Source organism: Pleurodeles waltl, chromosome 5 (genome assembly GCF_031143425.1).
Source record: "Pleurodeles waltl isolate 20211129_DDA chromosome 5, aPleWal1.hap1.20221129, whole genome shotgun sequence".
Lineage (NCBI taxonomy): Eukaryota > Metazoa > Chordata > Amphibia > Caudata > Salamandridae > Pleurodeles > Pleurodeles waltl.
This window is the reverse complement of record NC_090444.1, coordinates 1429507451-1429528734: the sequence shown is the minus strand read 5'-3', so window position 1 is coordinate 1429528734 and position 21284 is coordinate 1429507451. Positions and strand designations below refer to the sequence as shown.

The 21284-nt window shown below is 42.7% G+C and overlaps 1 protein-coding gene across 1 annotated transcript in view; it reads left to right on the top strand.

Annotated features, from left to right (window-relative positions):
- Positions 1-21284, top strand: part of COL19A1 (collagen type XIX alpha 1 chain) — a 2318824-nt gene that overhangs the window by 1809582 nt on the left and 487958 nt on the right. The window contains exons 28-29 of the mRNA XM_069235722.1: positions 2339-2428; positions 19711-19755. Coding sequence (XP_069091823.1) covers positions 2339-2428; positions 19711-19755 — 135 coding nt within the window. The remainder of the gene's footprint in view (positions 1-2338; positions 2429-19710; positions 19756-21284) is intronic.

The following is a 21284-nucleotide window of genomic DNA, read 5'->3' as shown; positions in this document are numbered from 1 at the left end:
CACTCACTTTCCGAACTGCATTTGCTCCACACACTCAGCTGACAAGAAAATCCTGTGCTCACATATTTACATAAGAAGTCTGAACAGTTAATTGAAGAGAAAATACCTCAGAGTTGAGACTTGTCAGAGGCTTCCCTGTGCTGTGTGGAGAGTTCAACCAAAGGTCAACAGTTATTTAATTCCCTAAACATGAAGAAAGCCCCTTATCTCTTCAGCAGCTGACTCTGTGTCCTGACAGAAAGTGTTGTTCTTTGCTCAGCTGAGGGGCCGTGTTCAGGTGATTTGTAGCCGGGCTTCAATTAAGAACTCCATTTTAACTGGCATTTCTTACTTTGAAAATAACTTCAGAGTTATGTCGCTATTATCGCATGTATATTTCCTTTCATTCTGACTCCAAGGAGGCTTTTTGACAGCTGTTTGGGTAATCCTTCTCCCCTCGAGCCTCGGAGCTCTACGTTGAGGCGGCCATTTCAGACGGCAGCCAGACTCCGCCCCCGAAGAGTACCATTTTTATTATGAAAAATCACAGCCGCTGGTTATCCATACAAAACACCTTGCTGAATCGGGTCATAAAACATATCCTTAATGCTTGATGCTGACCTCCTCTCAACAGACCTTAATCCAGTGTTCTCCCAACAATATTTAGAACCAATAATATGCAAAATCTATAAACAAAAATAAACAACACAAGGAAAAGTAATACAATATATATCTGTTTGAGGGACCAGAGATCTGTGACTAGCCCACTTCAGCCACTGTAGAACCTCACTATGAGCACATCTACACAAAATAGTTTCCTTCACTGCCAGGTTCTACTATGTCAAAGTGAGCTTTGTGAGGCCAAACAATATTTTTGGTTTCAGGCAATGTTCATTTTTTTCAATTTGTGAGGACCCGGAAGCTCTTCAAATATAAAGTCTTACAAAAACCATGACACATCAAACATTGACAAATCCAACGGCTGGCAGCCAACCCAAATCTATTGGCTTTGCCAATGCTTGTGTTCAATTATTCTTTTACTGATGTCTTTGTTAGATTATCGTTGCCTACTGTTATTTAAGTGCTGTTCCCATAAGTTATTCCACTTACCAATCACACAAATAAAGACAAATAAATAAATCAAATTCCCATACTGCTTCCTGCTTGAAATACTAAGTGATTGTAAGCCAAGGTTATTGTGAAGTTCATGATTATACATGGCATAAAGGGTTGCAAAGGAGAAAAAACTTTTTGCAGCACCACTTTAGACACTGCAAAAACACCTCACATACCGTCCATGATAATTTAACATGAACTAATTTGAGCATATAGGGCAGGATGTATGAAGCCTTTTAGCAGCCACATAAGATCCAAATCCTGAATGGTGCATTTGCAACTGCAAAAAGGCATTTCTGTATGTACTAACCATGAATTGTGAAGTGCTAACATGCTACTAGGGGCCATATGTACGAACACTTTTTCCCATAGACACAGAATGGGTAAAAGCCTTTGCTACATCTGGCCCTAAATCACGATTTGGCCTTTCAACCAAAGTCCAAATTGGTATTAGGAAAGGATGTGTTTAGGGCACCTCTTCCAAATACCAATTCTCATTGGTTTGTATTAATGTTTTGTAAACAAATTCCGGTCGCAAAACAGTAAAATCTGAGCACCTCTTCAAAGGAGGTTGTACAGGGAAGGGGACCTTTCCCCTTGTGAATGTTGACAAAAACATCAGTTTTTTTAGGAGTAGGCAGTTGTCCCATGGAAATGGAACTTACACTTTTAATTTCTTTTTTACAGGCATCCCATTATCCTTTAAGAAAAACTGGTTACATTTTGTTAAATAAAATTGCCTTATTAAAAAGCAGACACAGAATTAGTGGTCGGCTAACTCCAGCAGGGAAATGTCCCTGAGATGGCTGCAATTCCTAGCAGGTCTCAATTTTGGACCTACCTCATTTATATTTCTGAGGTAGGTTGAACTGTGACTACTAGGAATCAATTATTTGCAAACTGACCTAATACTACATCGGTTGGTTTGCAAATTAATACACTGGTGGCAAAAAGACTGGGCGCAAGTTGTGACCAGTATTTTTCAACTTGTGCTTCGTGCATCTGGCCCATAATTATTTAAATATTCTGCCTCATTTTGTGGAGAGGAATTATAGTTTCATGTTTTGGCCATATTTAACCACTTCAAATGCTTGTATGACTTACTTGTTATAACTGAAAATGTGTGCTTTTTGATTTTAAATCCTATATTTTCTCTATAAGGAACGGAGTCATAGATATACTACAAAGTTCCTTAAGGACCAATCTAAACACAAAGTCATAAAATATTGCTCTTGTTTTCCAGGGAGAGGCTGGTGGAGATGAAGGACCTCCTGGCCCTCCTGGCCCTAAAGGTGATCCTGGACCACCAGGAGAAGGCCTGCCAGGCATACCAGTAAGTAGTCTTCATAAACGTGAGTGGTCCCAGGTACTTGTGACTTGCTTAAAGAAGTGATTTCTTTTTTTACAATATGTATATTCAACGAATGCCAAAAAGGCGTGCCTCCTTTTAACGCCTGCTCTGAGCATGCGTTAGAGTGCCTAAAACATTATGCAAAGAAATCTTTTAGATTTCTCTGTGGCATTCCTCCTCCAACAGGGGAGTTCCTCCTTTGCATACATTACGCCTGGTGCAGGCATGATGTAGCATGCGGTGCGCCACTTTTTAAATTTGGCACTGCAATTTTGTCCTCGTGGGCCACATTAGAGTAAGTAAAAAAATAAATGACGCTAATGTGGAACAATGAGGTGCTTAGGGCTCTTAAATCTGCCCCTAAGTATGCTCTTTTCACTCCAAATGTAAATGGCTTAGTGGTGAGACTCTCAGGGGGTCACAATGACCCCGGCGGTGAGTGGTAATGTGGCAGCAGTACCGCCAATAGGCTGGCGTTTCATACCGCCACATTATGAGAATGGTGGCTTGGCTGCAGCCAACCCACCACTTCTCCACTCAGACTGCAGTGGTGGTAGCAGCCGCCGGGCCAGAGATGTCGGCGGCATTTTGAGCCAGCATACCACCATGGGTTTTTGTGGCATTGCTAACCATGGCGGTAGGCCCTACCATTGACAGGGAACTCCTTCCCTGTCACTGGTAGGTGGCTCAACCACCCCCCAACACTCCCCAGATGCCCCTAAGCCCCTCCATCCACACTCCCCCTTCTGATCCTCTCACCCCCATTCATGCACACACCCGCAGACATGCACCACGCATACACCCACCCACTCATACACGCATGAATCCAGTCATGCTCGCACACATTCGTACACCCATTCACACTGACATGCAGACACGCACTCACATGACCATTCTTACACATATTTACACACATGCATACACCCACGCAAACAACACTACACACAGACACATTCATGCACACACTCACACATTCATGCACACAACCTCACACACAAACAACACCCTCGCCCCCTCCCCTGTCAGAAGCCCAACTGACCTTCTTCCAGGTGATCTTCCAGTAGGGAACGGGAAGGGGTGCTTCTACCGCCAGCAGCGCCTGCCAGCAGAACACTGCCAGGCCGTATCACATGTCATGATACGGCTGGTGGCGGTCTACTGGTGTGGCGGTGCTGGTGGTAGCAGCGCCACCTTACCACCATCCTCCACTATGATCACTGCCGGATTTCTGCCCTCCTTGTGGCAGTGCTCATAATATGGCAGATGGATGGTAGCCGTGGTGACGGTCTTTTGGCAGCCGTCACCGCAGCTGTATGCGGTTTTTACCACCAGTGACATAATTAGGGCCTAAGTGTTGGTAGTGTGTGTAATATTTTGTATATCCGTGTGTAAATACACTTGTAATATGGTTAATTGAGTTGATATTGCCCATCTTGCAGTGATTTGCTTAATACAGCTACCCTGTGCCATGCATTGGCTGCATTGAGAAATGAAAATTCTAGGCAGTTGCTGGGATATTTTTTGGGAGTTATTGGTCAGAAGTCAAAGGAGTAGTTTGGAGGTATCACAAAAGATGTCTGAGAAACAAGACTGAATAGGTCCCCGCCTTGTTTCGGTTCCTGTCGCCAGATGATTTTTTATTTTTACTTTGTGTGAAACACCAATTACAAGCTTATGCAAAGCACACTTATATAATATTCCATTAAAAAGGAGCAAGACAGCCAAGTTATGACAGACAACGATAATAAAGTCTTACATGCATCCATGTCTATCAGGGCACTCTAGAACACCTAGATTTCAAAACTCTGAGAATTTCTGTAGTTCTGTTCAAGTTCAAGGTGGATGGGAATGGTGTGACAGAACGCAGAGTCTTGCCAATAGAGAGATAGTGCCACAAACCACTGATATTTGGTAGATTGCTAAGCAGGTCAAAGGTGGCCAACCTCTGACTTCTGGTCAGCTGATACTCCAAAAGATCTTGGCTATATAGATTGGAATTACCCTTTGCAGGGCCTTGTGAATGATGTATCACAACTTGAATTGAACTATGTGTTTACCCAGTAACTAATGTAGGATCTGAGGTGCAGGGTTATTCTCAGATTTAAGCTTTTTCATTTTGAGATGGGTAGCTTTGTTTCGAAACATTTGCAAGTAGCAGATGATGGGTATAGTCCTGAGATTTACAGCATGCGACCAGTTCAATCAGATGTGTAAGGATAAACCTAGTTCTGATAGCCATGAATAGGTGTGTATGGTGAAGTTTGTTAGCTTGCTGTCCATACAACAAATTAATTAGTGTCACACACTCACCTGGTTGCGACTACAGAGGTGATTCAGGACCTCTTATCCCCCCAGTCCCCAACCCATGATCAAGGAACCTTAAACCCTTAAATCATACACTGCTCTCGAGGGCAAGAGGGATTGGGACAAAATAAGAAAAGATAGACTTGTAGCACCGACCTGCTCTGCTGCCTTGCAATACTTCGTGAGAGGTTCTGCACTCCCTGGACCTTTTGTGCTGGCGTGGATATAGTGCACTGGGAATAAGAAGAATAGTTTTTGAACAGTTCTCACCACACAAAGATTACATATTTAGTCACAATATTGTACATTTACAGGCGTCACCAGATGTATTGTATGAGAGCAGGTACAAATCAAGATTTAAGGCTGGAGTTTCTGGCACTCCAAGGATCATTTTACATTCAGTTCTCTGTACAAGTTCATATACATATATAATGTGCTCTAATAAGTTCGCTCACATTCTCATTACAACAATTTGTCAAGAATTACTCGTGTGGGGATTTCAGTTCTGATATAATTCAAGTCAGGAGCACTCACTCTGTAAAGGAGTTCAGAGCGCTAAAGCTATTGAAACAAAGGTAGTGTTGGATTTCCAGAAAGCAAATTCAGAACTGAGTCTTATATGTAGTCTTAGGCTTAATCTAAGGATTAGTGCACACTAACCCGTGGTCAAGTACTTAGCCTTGTCTCTCCTACTTAAAACTGGAATCCAGAGGACATCTTTAAGCTCTAGTGCAGGGAGTTGAAGAGGAATCGGCACACTGGAAGCTAAGACGACAGAAGCATCAATAGTGTTAGGATCACAGGAGATGCAGGGAGGCTTTTGCTGAGGAAGACCAGAGTGCTGGAGGAATCTGGTCAACTCAGCAGGTGAGTGTAGGGATAATGCTTGCTCAAGACAGGAAAAAGGACAAGTACCGACTCAAGTTTTGCATTTGGTTTAAATAGTCTGTGGGTAGGGCTGATTCCTGAAATGCCCATGGCTCGCATGGGAGAAAGGAAGGTTCCAATGGGCCCTAGAAGAGAAAACCTGTCAGTCCAATGGTTTTGAACCTTAATACAAACAGGTGGAAGCAATTAACATTAGCAAGTGGAGTCAATAGGTCATGGCAGTTGGACCAATAAACAGAAGCAGGTGGAATTAATCAACATTAGTAGGTGTAGTCACAATGTCATGGCAGTTGGAACCAACAAACAGAAGCAGGTGAATGAATTAACATTAGCATGTGGAGTCAATAGGTCATGGCAGTTGGAACCAATATACAGGAAACACATGTCTATTCCTTGCAAGTTTGCAGACCAAGAAACTAATTGAATAACAGTACCAGAATGTTCTAATGGTCTTGGTAGGGGCCTGCCAATGGGTTAAGTGTAGTGGGACCATGGGGCTTGAGGGGAGTTTATCCTGGAGGAGCAGGCGGCCATGAAGTGCCATAGTAGAATACAACTTGAGTTCTGTGCGCCAGACCCACTGTACAAAGGGTGCAGGGGGTTGTGACAGTTCCCCACCACAAGGAATGACCTACAGGTTGTGGTTTGTCTGGGTGACGAGCACAGAAAGAACAGACCGGACTAGGGGCATGAACATTGCTGGCTGGTTCCCAAGACTATTCTTCAGGACCATGGCTTTTCCAATCAATTAAGTAAAGCAAACAGACATTAATACTTTTAGAGTCTAGGATTCTCTGTACCTCAAATTACAAATGGCCGTCAGTGTTATAGGTGGTGGAAGTGGACAAGGACAAGTTTGTGCATCATAGGATTCAAGTAAGGATACATGACAGTGGGTGCATTGTTATATCGTCTGGCAGCTTTAATCTCACTGCTACTTGGTTATTAATTTGTTCTATTTGAAAGGGACCTACACATCTGGGTTGTCATTTATGTGGACCATGTAGTCACAGGTTTTCGTGGCCACGTAAACCTGGTCTCCAATTTTATTGGCCGGTTGTTGTTGTTAGTGACTTTGAAAGATGTTGTAAAAAGTCTTGCATGGCAGATACATCTTCAGAAGGTATGACAACATTTTCTGGTAACATACGTGTATGTCTGACTGTTGCACATTAAAAAGGATATACCGCAGTGGCAGAATGCTGTGAGTTATTATATGCAAATTCAGCAAATGGCAACACAGATTCCTTCCCTTGTGGAGTAGAAGTTACAAGACATTGCAGTGTCTGTTCTAATACCTTTCTCACCCCTTCACTCGGTCTGTGGGTGAAAAGCAGATGAGAGACTCATGTCAAGGTCAAAGGTTATTCAAAACCGGGAAATGAACTACAGGCTTCTGTCAGAAATGGTTACGGAGGAAAGATCATTTAACCGCAAGATGTGTTGGACAAATCCGACAGGGTTTTGCCAGTGGGTATCTGTTTAAGGGTAATAAAGTGAGCAATTTTCGAATAGAAATCTACTATTACCCAAATAATATTATAGCCATTGGAGTTGGGTAAGGATGTGAATAGTATGTACTGATTGTATGCCAGGGTTGTGGGGGCACAGGAAAGGTTTGTGAGTTACCCGCAGTGGCAGAATGAGATGCCTTACTTTGTGAAAATATAGGGTGGGTCTACCATGCACATTCCTGGACAGAGTTGGCCATCAAAACAGGTAGGGTTTTATGACTTCCAGGGTGTCCAGCTAGTGGGGTATCATGCCACCAGGTTAATGCTTCTTGTCTTCTTGTCTTCAATCTTCTATGGGGACATATAAGGTGGTTCCATGGTAGGTAAGATCCTTATGTGTATAATTATCCTTTCAGGCCACCCACGAGGCCGAGTCTTCCTAGCTAATGCTCTATCTAACTCTGTTTACAAATAATTCTTGTTTGCAAAGTTCTACGATATGTTCTGGGGCTATGATGTTTGGTGGTATCTGTTCCTGAAAGTCCTTACTTGTGTAACCCTACCCCTTAGATAGCATATCTGCCTTGGTATGTTGTGTGCATGATTTATAGTTGATGATGAAATTGTATTCACTGCAAAACAGTAACTACCTTTTATGTCTAGGAGTCAATGCTTTTCATGACCTAAGGAATTGGAGACACATGATCCGTGTATATGTGTTGCACAACTTATAAATATTGCCACCACTCTTGGGAACATAATTTGATTGCCAATAACTCTTGTTCTTCTTAGCTGGTAATATGTTTTGGGAAAAAAGGCAACTGTAGCATGTGCCCAATTGTGCTGTCACATTGCAACATAATACTTCCAACTGCTACATGAGAGGTGTCTGCCTCCACAAAGTAAGGGTGCCCGGATTTGGATATCTGAGTATCAGGGCCATGGTAAATGTTTCTTTAAGTAGACAGAAGGCATCATTGGATTCCTGGGAGCACACAAAGGGTACCTTCCTGTTTAAAAGCCTAGTAATTGAACTTACAATGTCAGAAAAATGGGTATTAATTGATTGTAAAAGTTTGAAATATCTATGAAACGTTGCACCTTTTTAACTGTGGTTGGCTCTGGCAGTCTAATATTGCCTGAACCTTTTTTCTATCCATGGTTACCCCTTCGGGAGACAAGCTGTATCCCAGAAACACAACAGAATGAGTATGAAATGTACATTTTTCAAAGTTAGCAAAAAAGGCATGTTCCTGGACTCTTTGTAGTACTTCCCTGACATTACCTATGTGTTTTGTCATGTTTCGTGAATAAATGAGGATGTTGTCAATGTATATGATCACACAAACATCCAGTAGATCTTTCAGAGCTTAGGCGGTCATTCTGACCGCGGTTACCGCCGAATGACCGCCCCGCGGTCAAAAGACCGCGGCAGCCATTCCAACTTTCCCGCTGGGCCGGCGGGCGACCGACAAAAGGCTGCCCGCCGGCCCAGCGGGAAAGCCCCTGCAACGAGGAAGCCGGCTCCGAATGGAGCCGGCGGAGTTGCAGGGGTGCGACGGGTGCAGTGGCACCCGTCGCGATTTTCACTGTCTGACAGTGAAAATCTGTTTGGGGCCCCTTGAGGGGGCCCCACGACACCCGTTCCCGCCATCCCACCGCCAGAAACAGACTGGCGGGAAAGGGGTCGGAATCCCCGTGGCGGTGCTGCAAGCAGCGCCGCCATGGAGGATTCCCTGGGCCAGGGGAAAACCGCCGGGAAACCGCCGGTTCCCCTTTTCTGACCGCAGCTTTACCGCCGCGGTCAGAATAGCCCAGGAAGCACTGCCAGCCTGTTGGCGGTGCTTCCGCTGCCCTCCGCCATGGCGGTCATGGACCGCCAGGGTCGGAATGACCCCCTTAGTCTGTAAAGTACTGGGCATTACATCCCCCAAATGGCTTGACTGTGTATCTGAATAGTACGAACTTGTTTCGGAAGGCCATTTTCCACTCGTCACCCTCTTTTACATGAATAAGATGGTAAGCAGCACACAGGTCCAATTTAGTGTACTCAGTAGACTTCCGCACCTGGTCAAGCAAGACCGGGATTAGAGGCAATGGATATCTATTCTTCACAGTCACTTTATTTAGTGCTCTGTAGTTGATCCATGGCCATAACTCAACATTCTTCTTTGGGACGAAGAAGAGCGACGATGATGTAGGGGAGGTGGAGCGACAAATGAAACCTAGGGATAACAGCTCACCTAGGTGTTTTGTCTCGGGTTCAGAGAGACTATAGGCACAACTACAAGGGAGTGCTGCTACAGGAATTAAGTCAATGTGGCAATCATATTCCCTCTAGGTGGGTAATTGCATAGCCTTTTGATATTCTACTGGAAGTTGCATTATAGATTCTTGTTTTAAGGCCGCACATGTCAGAATTTCCTGTGTCTTTATATAACAATTGGTTCAACAGTGGTGAGAACCCAGAATGACCAGGCAGAGGGAACAGTCAATGCTGGTAATTGTGAAGTTGAAGCCAGGAGACCCCGAACATTGCACCAAAGGTGGGTGTATCAATGATATCAAATGTCAAAATCTCAGTATGCCCATTATCACATATTTCAGTGATTGGTGCAGTTTGGTATGCGATCATCCCATAAGGGAGCTCAGAGCCACCCACAGCTCTAACCTGTACAGGTTAGCTTTTCTTAATGCGTGGATATGTAAAGAACTGGCCAAGGCTATGTCTTAGAAGCTTCCAGTATCCCCAGAGCCTACAAGTATAGGTAAGACCTTCTGCTGTTGGGGCGAAAGTATAAGGGTAACTAGTATTGTAAAATGTTGTGGAACGTTTTGTGAGGTGTTTGCCAAGTAGTGTGGGGTCTGTTCTATGACCACACCCAACTGGTTCACCTCTGTGTCTGTCGTGCTCCCTAGTTTTTCTGCATCAAATTAGATGTCATGGCAACATTCTTTTGAATTCCTTTTGGTTTGAGGGTACACTCTCGAGCAAAGTGACCTGCTTTACCACAATGCAAACACAAATTTGACTGAAATCTGGAGGAAGTCTTTGCAGCTTTAGTGCAGGGAGCTGGAAGCAAAGATGACAAAAGCGTTAATGACATCAGGATCACAGGAGCTGCAGGGAAGTTTGGACTGAGGAATACTAGAGCACTTGAGGAATCCGGTCGACTCAGAAGGTGAATGGAGGGATGACGCTTGTTCAGGCCAGAAAAGAAGCCAAGCACAGACTCAAATTTCAGTGTGGTTTGAATACTCTATGGGTGTGGTTTACTCCTGAGAGCCACATGTCTCACATGGGAAAAAGGCATTTAATGCAAGTAGGTGCAATCGGTTAACTTTGGCAGGTGTAGTCAATAAGTCATGGCAGCTGGAACCGTTAAATAGAAGCTGGTAGAATCAAGTAATATTAGCAGGTAGAGTCAATAGGTCATGGCAGCTAGAACCAATAAACAGAAGCACGGGTAATCAATTAACATTAGCAGGTGGAGTCAATAGGTCATGGCAGCTGGAACCAATAAACAGGAAAGACATGTCTATTTCTTGCAAGTGTGCAACCAAAAAACAAATTGAATAATGGTACCAGAATGTTCTAATGGTCTTCCAAGTGCAGTGAGACCTATGAGCCTTGAGGGGTGGTGTCTATCTGGTGTCACAGGAGACCATGACGTGGATCAGGGAAAATAGAACATGAGCCCTGTGCGCCAGACCCACTGAACAGAGGGTGGAAGAAAATCACGCTAACAGTGCTTCCTGCATGACAATGTGTTAGGTGTTCTTTACCTCTATTTCATCTATCTACAACAAGGAATGTGTAAACATAAACCCTTTCATTGACTATCAGTAGTCTGTATGACATTCAAACACATGCCTCCCCGTGGCCAAAGAGCTCAATATTCTCACTGAGTTCTCAGTACATTCTTTAAAATCATTCTGAAAGCTGGGCACTGACTCAATCCTAGCCACTGAATAACAATTATAAAGGGACCGTTTTATATGTTATATGCTGCTTAGAATGTGCATAAAAGAGAAATAAAAAAGCTTTTGTAATTATATGTTCTACAAAAAACAAAATAACATTATTTGTTTTTGCCAACAGGACTAATTGAAATATGTGCATTACTACCATTTAACCAACACAATTCAGCCTCCTTCTAGCATAGAAGTAACCTTCTATAAATACAAAAGAAAACAATTGAAAGACAAATGAGATTTTTGTTTCTGATAATACTCTTTAAGGTATAGACTACAGAGATTGGAGGCACAGCTCTTTAGACATTTCTAAAATATAAAATTTGATATTGGAAGAACTGAGGGGTGATGTTATTAGAGACCTTATTTCTTTGATAGTGCTAATTCTTCTGCAGATTTTACAATCCCTGCGTGATCTTAAACATCAGGTCTGCTATAGGGGGTTATGATTAGGCTTAACAATATTTAATGTGTTGCTCTAAGGTAACTATAACACCCCCTGCCATGCATAATTTTCTAATCAATAATTTTACTTCAATTGTCACAGGGATAATATCAATGATGTCATAATAAAGTGATGTAATATCTGGGGTAATTAGCAGTGCATGTCAAAAGCACAAGTTATAGTTACCATAGGATAAGAGTCATAGTTACTTGAAATAATCTAACAGCTGAATTTCTATAATTTTGTTTATGTAAAATCTGAACCTAACTATAACATCCCTGTAACCTTTGTTTTTTCAGTGAATTTATAAGTTTTTTTAAATTCTATATCCTAACTATAATGTCCCTATAACCTTTGTTTTTAAGTGAATTTCTAGTTTTTTTTAAACATTAAGTAAGATGCCCATCGTAACACACAGTGGGTAGGGGTTGGAGGCAGGGCCTTGCCTGGCATTGTGCTGCCCCAGCTCAAACCTGCTGCACCTGCCCCTCTCCATTGTCCAAATTAATGCCTCTGCTCCCTTATTGCAGCCCTGTGTGGCCATTGTTCTGCCACTGCCTTTCCCACCTGCCCTGGACAGTTAGCTTGATGCCCCACTCATCTCCTCCCTACCCCGTGTTGTCTGAGTCTATGCACCGATGTGCTTCTACTGCCCTTCATTTAGCTTGATGCTCTGCCCACTCTTCCTGTCCCTGGTTGCCCAATTAAATGCCCCATCATTGCCCTCCTGCTTAGCCTTTGTGCTTTGATTGCTGCCTCTACCGTCCTTCTCTTGCCCTCCGATGTCTGTGTGCATGCCCCTGCTCCCTCCTTTTTGCTCATCACATTCCAAAGACCTGCCACTGCCCCTCCTATCTACTCTGAATGTTCTGTTGAGCTGCCACTGCCCCTCCTACCTGCCTAGCATGGTCAGATGTCTCTCACCTGTCCCTGCCACTTCTACTCTTCCTGTCCGAGTTCCATGCCCCTATCCTTTCCCTCCTGTCCTATGTGGTTCATTTGGCTGCCACTTATTTCTGCCCTTCCTGGTGTGTTGTTCTGCAACTGCTCCTCCTGCCTGCCCTGCATGGTCTGTTGTGAAGCCCCTTCCTCTGCCCTCTCTTGTCTGTGTCCAGTCCCTATCCTCCCCTTCTGTCCTCCATGGTCCTTTGTACATGCCCGTCCCTCTTGCCCATGCTAGCACGTCTGACTTTATCTGGTTAGTAATGTTAGTTTTATAAGGGGACGTGTTAGAGCTTTGATGGACCTTTTGACTCGTTTAAGATGTTCACACCCTAAGTCCATACATGGCATAAATATCATCAAATCCAATAATAAAATTATTTTGGAGTCAGTAACCTTCACACACCAGACCCATTTGGTCACGAATGACCACACCTTTTATATAAGTAGAAGGTTTATTTCCCTAGATTAACAAGGCTAGTATCACATAAATTAGTCTCAAAACCACATGATATAAGTATAAAAACAACACTGGTTGACTGAATCTTCTAAAGAATCTCAACTTAATTAAAGCATTAATAACTAATCCCTCTAAAGCCAAAGTACAAATCAACAATAAGAGTAATTGCGCAATGGAAATAACATACATTTGAATTCAGTAATTGATTAATATTAAATACCAATTTTTATTTGGATGGCGAAGTCCTCACTAACTTCAGATTAGTATCAGCATGTTTGGGCTTCATGCAAAACGATTTAGTCAACATGAATTTGAAAACCATCTAACTATGGCTCTATCAAAAGCAGCAGTTGCTACCTGGAAACAAAAGACAAATCAACAATAAAGATATTAGCAATGTGTTATACCTTTCCTTATGGATCAGCAAGCTGTGATATTCTTCATCAGGCAGACATCAGTTCGGTCATCATCGGCAACGGGATATATGAAGGGGTAACGGTTCAGAATCGGAGAACCTGAGCTCTCTGAACCATTAGGCAGCATTTAGCATCAGAAATCTAAGTAAGTTAGAGTTAAAGATCAGGATTCTCTAAATAAGAGAATAATCAAAGGTGCGTACACCTCATCAGTAATGTAGGAATGAATAATGATTGATGGCTAAAGGTCATAATAGTAGCTAATAGCTCTAATAGTCGCTAATGGCTCTTCACCTCTCGGTGCAGTCCAGTTAAGTTAAAGTTAGCCCACGTTGTCATTGGTCAAAGAATTGTGCGATGGCCATTAGTCCAATGAAATTAGTATTTCAAATCTAAGATATAACTAAACAGCTTTTTACACGTTGATGATTGGCTCCTCTTCTTCTGGGCACATCGTCCGACTCGTAAAGAAACAATTTAATCCGTCTGTCCTTCCATCAGTACATTCATTGTTAGCGCCTGGGAACATCGCTTTCTCACACTTTGAGTTGACTTTTGTAACAGTTTAGAACATTCATGTTTCTACTCACATTTCCTCACAGGAAAACATTTTGCTACTGCTACGATTTGGTCAAACTCCAGTTAGAACTATACATCTTTATTATTCACTAAACATGAGATCATATTTTATTCTGACATGGCATTTTTTAATATGAAGCTGTGCAATACTAAGGCCTAGACCTCGCTGACTTGAGACCTACAGTTAATTTAAGCAAATACATAGAAGTTAATCATCAGTATGACACACTATTGCAAATTTCACATTCATATATGTTCTGAATAAACACTAATACACTTTTAGTAAAACATTACATAGTAGGTGGTGGCCATTCAAGTGGGTACATTTTCGAGTTGCACATTATTTTCTCTGTTAATTCATTTTTTATGCACATTCAAAATACAGAATATATGAAATATTTATCAGTAATAAATTCAGTGCTCACAATCACCATGGCCTTTGTCCTGCCACTAACCCTCTGCTTGCCGTGCATGGTCTTCTATGCCCCTCCCATCTGCCCTGTTTGGTAATCTTACTGCCTCTGACCACCTTCCCTCTGTTTTCTGTGCGGATGCCATCATAGTCTCACTGTTGCCCTCCATGGTATGTTGTGTTCCCAGTGCCCATCCCACCTGCCCTCCATGGTCAGCTTGCTGCCCCAGCCCTGCCCTCTGTTTGTGAAATGCAGGTCTCTATCCTCTCTCCTGCCTTGTCTGCTCCATTGTCATGCCCCTGCCCCATCCCTCCTGCCCTTCATGGTCTGTTACACTGCAACTGCCCCTCCTGTCTTTCCGGTATTGTCAGCTTTCTGCCCTTGCCTCTTTCTCTTCTTCTCTCTGCTGTCAATGTGCATGGCACTGTCCCCTCAATATTGTTTTCCATGGTCCGTTGTGCTGCACTACTGTCCCTCTTGCCTTGTGTAGTGTATTGGGCTGTTGCAATCCCTGTCCCCTGCTCTGTAAGGTCAGTTTGGTACCCCGCCATCTCTCTCTAGCCCTCTGTTTCACGAGTCCAATTCCCTACCCCATTCCTCCAGGCCTCCGTTATACAATGTACCAAACTTGTCAACATTTTTAACTCTGTAACAGGGAAATTTTAGGAAAAAACAAACCTGGAGAACTGATTTTCTCCATTAACTTACCTTAATCTGGTATATTGGCATGTATGGTTGTACTGCAATAGGTTCTTCCTTCTTCCCTCAGTGGTGTGTTAGATTGCCACAGCTTCTCGTGTCTGTCCTGCCTGGTTGGTTCATTGCCCCTACACCACACTTTCCCTGCCCTCCATAGTCTGTTGTGCTTCCACTGCCCCTCTCACCTGTCCAGAGTGATCAGCTTGTTGCCTCTCTCCCCTCCTCCCTGGTACGTTCTCCTTTTTGTAACCCTCAAAACCTGCCATTCCCAACAATATGTTTCAATGGGGTCCTATCACGTATTTTGGTCCCAAGATGACTGCCAGCACTTTCTGGTTGATGTGCTGACAGCCAATCGGATCTCCCTATGGGATTTATGCTTAGACTCCACCCAGATATATAAATTTGGACTTCTTTTAATATCTCAAAAACTATTGAACGGATTTACACTAAATGACAAAAAGGGCACTCTGCGGACCAAAAGCTACCTTTTTGTCAAATTTGGTGTAATTCCCTCCAACGATTTAGGCTGCAGGCTGGTTTAAAGAGTGTATGTAAATTAACAAGGGAAATGCACCCCCCCCCCCTCACGGATCATCACACATTTTCCATGCAAATTTCAATTTCTCAAATGGTGCCAAAGATATAGGCAAGTAAAAAAAAAAAAAATCTATAGAAACTGGGTCCTAGCTATTACTACCTACTGGCAAACACCAGTAGGTATAATATACATATATATATATATATATATATATATATATATATATATATATATTACTGAGTGGTTGTTGCCACTAGGTTGTTATAGTTAGAACCTAATTTCTATAGAAAAAGCAATTTTGGCAGTGCTTGACGATTCTTCACAAAATTTTCAACAGTCATGTCAGCTGTTGTATGGAGAATGTTTGGGGTGAACATCGATAGCTTCCAAACCACTGGATGGAAATATACAATTTTGGGCAGAAAGCTAGATCTTGGTCCAGAAAGTGACCCTTTTGTTATTTGCTGTAAATCTGCTCAGTAGTTCTAGAGAACATTTAAAAAAATCCAAATTGGTATATATAGAGACGCAAAAGATTTGCAACCCTTCCACCTCTTGCTGAGATCTGATTGGCTACCAACACTTCAACAAGGAAGTGTTGGCATCCATGTTGGGACTCAGCTTCAGTTGAGCACCCCCTCCAAAAAAAAAAAGAGGACAGGGTAGTGACACTGTAAGCCCATAGTTCTGGTGGTGGGGTGCTAGAGGGACCCCCCTAGGGCTAAAAAGCACTCTTTAAAAAAAATATGTTGTCAAAATTTCACCACCTCCCTGAGGCATTTGTTTAATTGTGTGGCAGGGAGGTGCACAGTGCGCCCCTGCAGCCCGGAAACCACCCGCACCCCAGGGCATTGAGGAAATTATGTGCGGGGCAGTGTGCTCCCTCTCCCCTTAGCCTCAGGGACCACCACCTCCCGCAGCAAACATTAAAAAATAGAAAGGGGGTCCCACCAAGTCACCAAGTCTGAGCAAAATCTCTGCTTGGATTAAGTGAGAGCTGTTAAACAGCTCTCACTTCATGGGAGCAGAGCTTTCCTCTGTTTCACTGCCCTTGGAGATGCACGCAGGGAAACAGAGGAAACATTACTCTGACAGCAATTCCAGCTCCCATAGGAGGTAGGTAGCCGGCTGGGCCAACAGGGGCCTTCAGGCTCTCCCCTTGTTGTCTCCAACATTGTGACTGGGTGCCCTAGGGGCCACCGAGGTCACATGGCTGGACCCCAGGGGAAGGGATCTCTGGGTTCGAGATCGGCCTGGGGAGGGCCAGGCCCTGGGGCATGGGGTCCCCAGGGCCGAGATAGGCCTGGGGAGGGGGGCTGCGCAGCCCCTGTCTCCCCCAGAAATAAATTAGGTAGGCCTCAGGGGATTGGATCCCCAGGGCCAAGATCAGTCTGGGGAGGAGGGCTACCCGGCCCTCCCAAAGAAAAAATAAATGTTTAGGCTGGGCTCCAGTGGAAGGGGGTCCCTGGGGCTGTGCAGCTCCCCTCCCCCCCAAAAAATTAAATGTTTAGGTCGGGCCACGGGGGATGGGATCCCGGGCCCAAGATCAGCCTGGAGAGGGCCTGCAGCCCTTCCTCCCAAAAAAATTAAATCTTTCAGCTGGACCCTGGGGGGATGGGGCCCCAGGTCCCAGATCGGACTGGGGATTGGGGGGCCATGCAGGGTTTGGTTTGTATAGGGGTTGGCCACAGGGACTGGTTAAAGGCCAGACCCGGCTAACCCCTGATGTGCATGGCCTTTGGCCGTGCGCAGCACCTGGATTGGTTCCTATGGGGGTTGGTTGCAGGCTAGGTGGCCAACCACCGCTGCGCACAGCCAAAGGCTCATCAGTGCCGTAATTTGTGGGGTAATTAGTAGTGCATGGCAAGGGCACGAGTTATAGTTACCTTAGGGCACGAGTTATAGTTACTTCAGATAACTAACTATAACAGGTGAACTTCTATGGTTTGGTATGTTTAAAATGTGAGCCTAACTATAACGTCCCTGTAGCCATTGGTTTTTTAAATTAATTTTAATGTTGTTTTACATTCTATTTCTTCACTATCATGTTCCTGTTACCTGTGTTTGTTTCATTGAATATAGCTATGTTTAATATACACAGCTTACAATAACAATAATTTTGAAGCCAGAGCTGGGAATTGCAACTACTGCCAAAATAAATTAGGAAAATGGAAAAAGAAAAATACATTTCTAAACAGGATTCACTTGAACGGTCTCACTACCCAATTAGAACACACATCTATTCATTGTAAATTTAAGATCAGTATGCAATTGCAGAATTCAAAATCCTTTTATTTGTACTGAAGTTAAACTATTTTAAGAATTAAGGACGTATTAGGTGAGGGAGAAGATGGGCAGTCTGAGGAAACTGACGTGAAAACGAAAGCTGGGCTTCGGGGGCTCTCTCATTAACTATTTTCAGATCTTCAAACTACATCACAAATGACAATAAAATATATATATATCTGCCCTCACACATTTTTACTCTGCTGCTTTCATATCTGTAGCCTCAAAGATCATTTACTTTAGCCTGCTCCTTAGGGAAGGCTTTAAATTGAACATCTCCTATTCCCCAACATGGTGTCCATTTTGTCATGACTATAGATGGTAAGCACTCTGGGTTTTCTTTGGAAATAAGTGGTGAATCTATAGTAGACCACTGGGGAATCAAGTTGCAGATTATTGCAACTGGAGGTTGTTTCACTCAGCCTGCAAGACGTATTTCTGATGTAGATGAGGAACATATTTGAGACTTATGGAAAATGAAATTTTTTAGCATTCCAGAGTACCAACCCTAATTTCTATTACAAAATGAAAGCCAGCATTTTGTTCATTTACTGCAGTCTCTGTTTGAAACAATATAAATTCTAGAACTCTTATTCTAGTAACATGACATTCAGGTGCCACCCTTTTACTTCAACCTTTCTAGACTTAAATAATTCTATATGCTTTTCATTTTAGCTTTAGTGTGCAAAATAGCAGTGGAAAAAATCCATCTTGCTGAATCTTGTCTGACTTCTGTGACTCAGCTTTCTCGCCTTTACTAGCCTGTACCCCCTGACTGTGGAAGTAAATGTGTAATTTGAGGAACAGGAAGCAGCCTCTTGTACCGTCTGACAATGGACACTACTCCTTCACTCTCTCCCCAGCGTACTGGCATTTACTTTACAGTTTCAAAACAAAGAAAGGGTGATGGACTAAATGGCATCAGCGTAGCAGACGAATCCAACATATCTTCTGTGTATTTGGTATGCACATACTATGAGGCCTACTATATACATTGGACAGAGCCATGACTTTACAACTCCTTTTTATCAGACCAAAGAAGTCTCTTATGTGGGAGTAGTGTGGCTATTGACATTGGTATCTACATCCTCCCACTGAACTGGTCCCGTACCTACAGAACATCATTTAAACTAGAGCTGCAGCAAAGTGGATTTTAGAATATAGGATGTAGGTTTGATTCTGTGATGTCAATCAAATAGCAAAATATTTAATAGACCACAGATATAAAACCAAAAGCAAAGCATCCATTCAAAAGTATCTGTGACATGATAGGACACACCTTAACAAACCATTACCCATTATGAACCATGTTATGTATTACATAGGCCAGAAACTTCTTTCTTATCAAAACATAACAGACCACCTTGAATTTAGTCAATGAGGATTCTGTTGAATTAAAGGTGTTTAGAATACGAAAATGGTACTGTGCCGTACAATTGATGGTAAAATAACATAACATAGTGAGACTCTGTCAAATGTATTGGGCCCTATCTACTTGTGTGTAGTTCTCAGTACCACATTTCCCATTTCCCACTTCCTATTTCGTAGAGCAGCTCACATGTACCTAATGATACTTACATTGGCAGTAGCCATGTATGATACATATGTGAAAGGAAGACAATTTTCTGCAGGCCTCAACGCGAATTTGTGCATTTTATGAAGCATTCTATTTTCACCTAATAGTATTTTTGTACAATACTTTGGTTATTGCTGTGTGTGAAAGAACTGGTTGGTGGCATTTCAATTCATAGCATAATTTGTTGTGATGGGCATTTTAAAACATTTGTGACTTTCTAATTTATACTTATGAAGGATATGTGTTTAGACGTTTTCTTTAAATTAAACATAGCATTGTGTTTTAGGGATCGCCTGGTGTACCTGGAGTAATTGGGCCACGAGGACCTAAGGTATGTTAGTGACCTTATTGTTATTTATCTCTTAATAAAAATAAATAATATGAAAAATGCTGCTTTGAAGGTAGTTAAATTGAGTGAGAGCTGGTGCAGGTTGGGAATTCTGGAATTGGGAAGAGTAGGAGAGGACATTGCTTGACAGCAGGAAGCATTATATGCTAACCCGGTGCCTTGATGCAGAGAGCAGGACTGGGCTACCTTACCACCCATTTCAAAGATGATTTAATTGATTAGATTTTCCTGCTGGGACAATCAGGTCAGTAGTTCCCAGATCTAGTAAATTAGGATGTGGGTGCAACAGCCGACTCACGATTGAACAAAAAGAACCAGTACAGGTTGAGTATGAGATCAAAAGGAGCGAAAGCCCTGAGGATCAAACATTCAAATCATCTGCCCAGAATTTGTCTTTTACTAAATAAGGATATATTTATACATTGCCTCAGATGTTCCACCAATGGCTCAATGTTCATTGCAACTAACAATGTCAACATGGGACAAACCTCCATGTACCTCCTAACGTTTGGAAAGGGGGTGATAGTGTATTCTCTTCAGAAAATATCCTTGCATGGATGCAACATGTTAATTTTCCCAATAAAGCTTACTGTTTTTACTTCAGCAAATCCATCTTTGTGCCATCTGTTACAATTGCTACTTGGAGTTCCTCTGCTTTGCTCAGTTTTGCTGTACACTAACTTCAGTGCTTGTCATTGTTGTGAAGCGCTACTAAATGATACAGCTTTGCTGGTCAGGGTAAACTAGGGTCCCTTACCATTAGACTAAATCAATATGTGAGTATTAGTAGTCAAAGTGGGTGGTAGGATGAACTACCTCTAGGGTCTTCACCAGCTTGTGCTTACCAAAACTTACTGTTACTAGAGTAGTGCTGACCATTTTTATAATGTCGATATTATGAAGAATTCCCCCACTATATAAACATATACAAATATGCTGCCTGACCATGCTCCATATATGTTACTTTGATTTTTATTTGTCTTTCATTTATGTTGCCATTATCAATTGATTTACCTCACCTCTATGTTGAAGTTGTGACAATTCTAATTCATTCTGATATGCTTTAATCGTTGTTTGAGGCTAGGAAACACGTCCCTGTTTAGATGGTTGTGTAATAGCTTATAAAGGGTTCTCCACATTGGTTCCCAGTTTCCAAGAGTTCAAATTTGTAAAGGTCTCTTTGCTAGTCCTTGCCAAGTCATTCTTCAGATGCCATGTTCACTTCCACTGTATTTGAAGTATTTAATATTTGTAAGCTTGCAAATCTGCTCCAATTGTTCATCCAGCATCACAGTTGAACTAAGTATATTGTGCTGCCAATGCTGTCACAGGATTTGTAATAAAGCTCGGTAATCGTGTTCCTTGTAAAGTAATCCCTGGAATGTGTTGCAGAAGTGTGGGGCTTTGACGTCTCTTTTACCCACTTAAGCACCTTCACCTGGAATTGCTGAATGAACTATTAGTATTGCGTAGGTTGTTAGCCTTCGCCAAATTGTAATTCGATCTGGGAC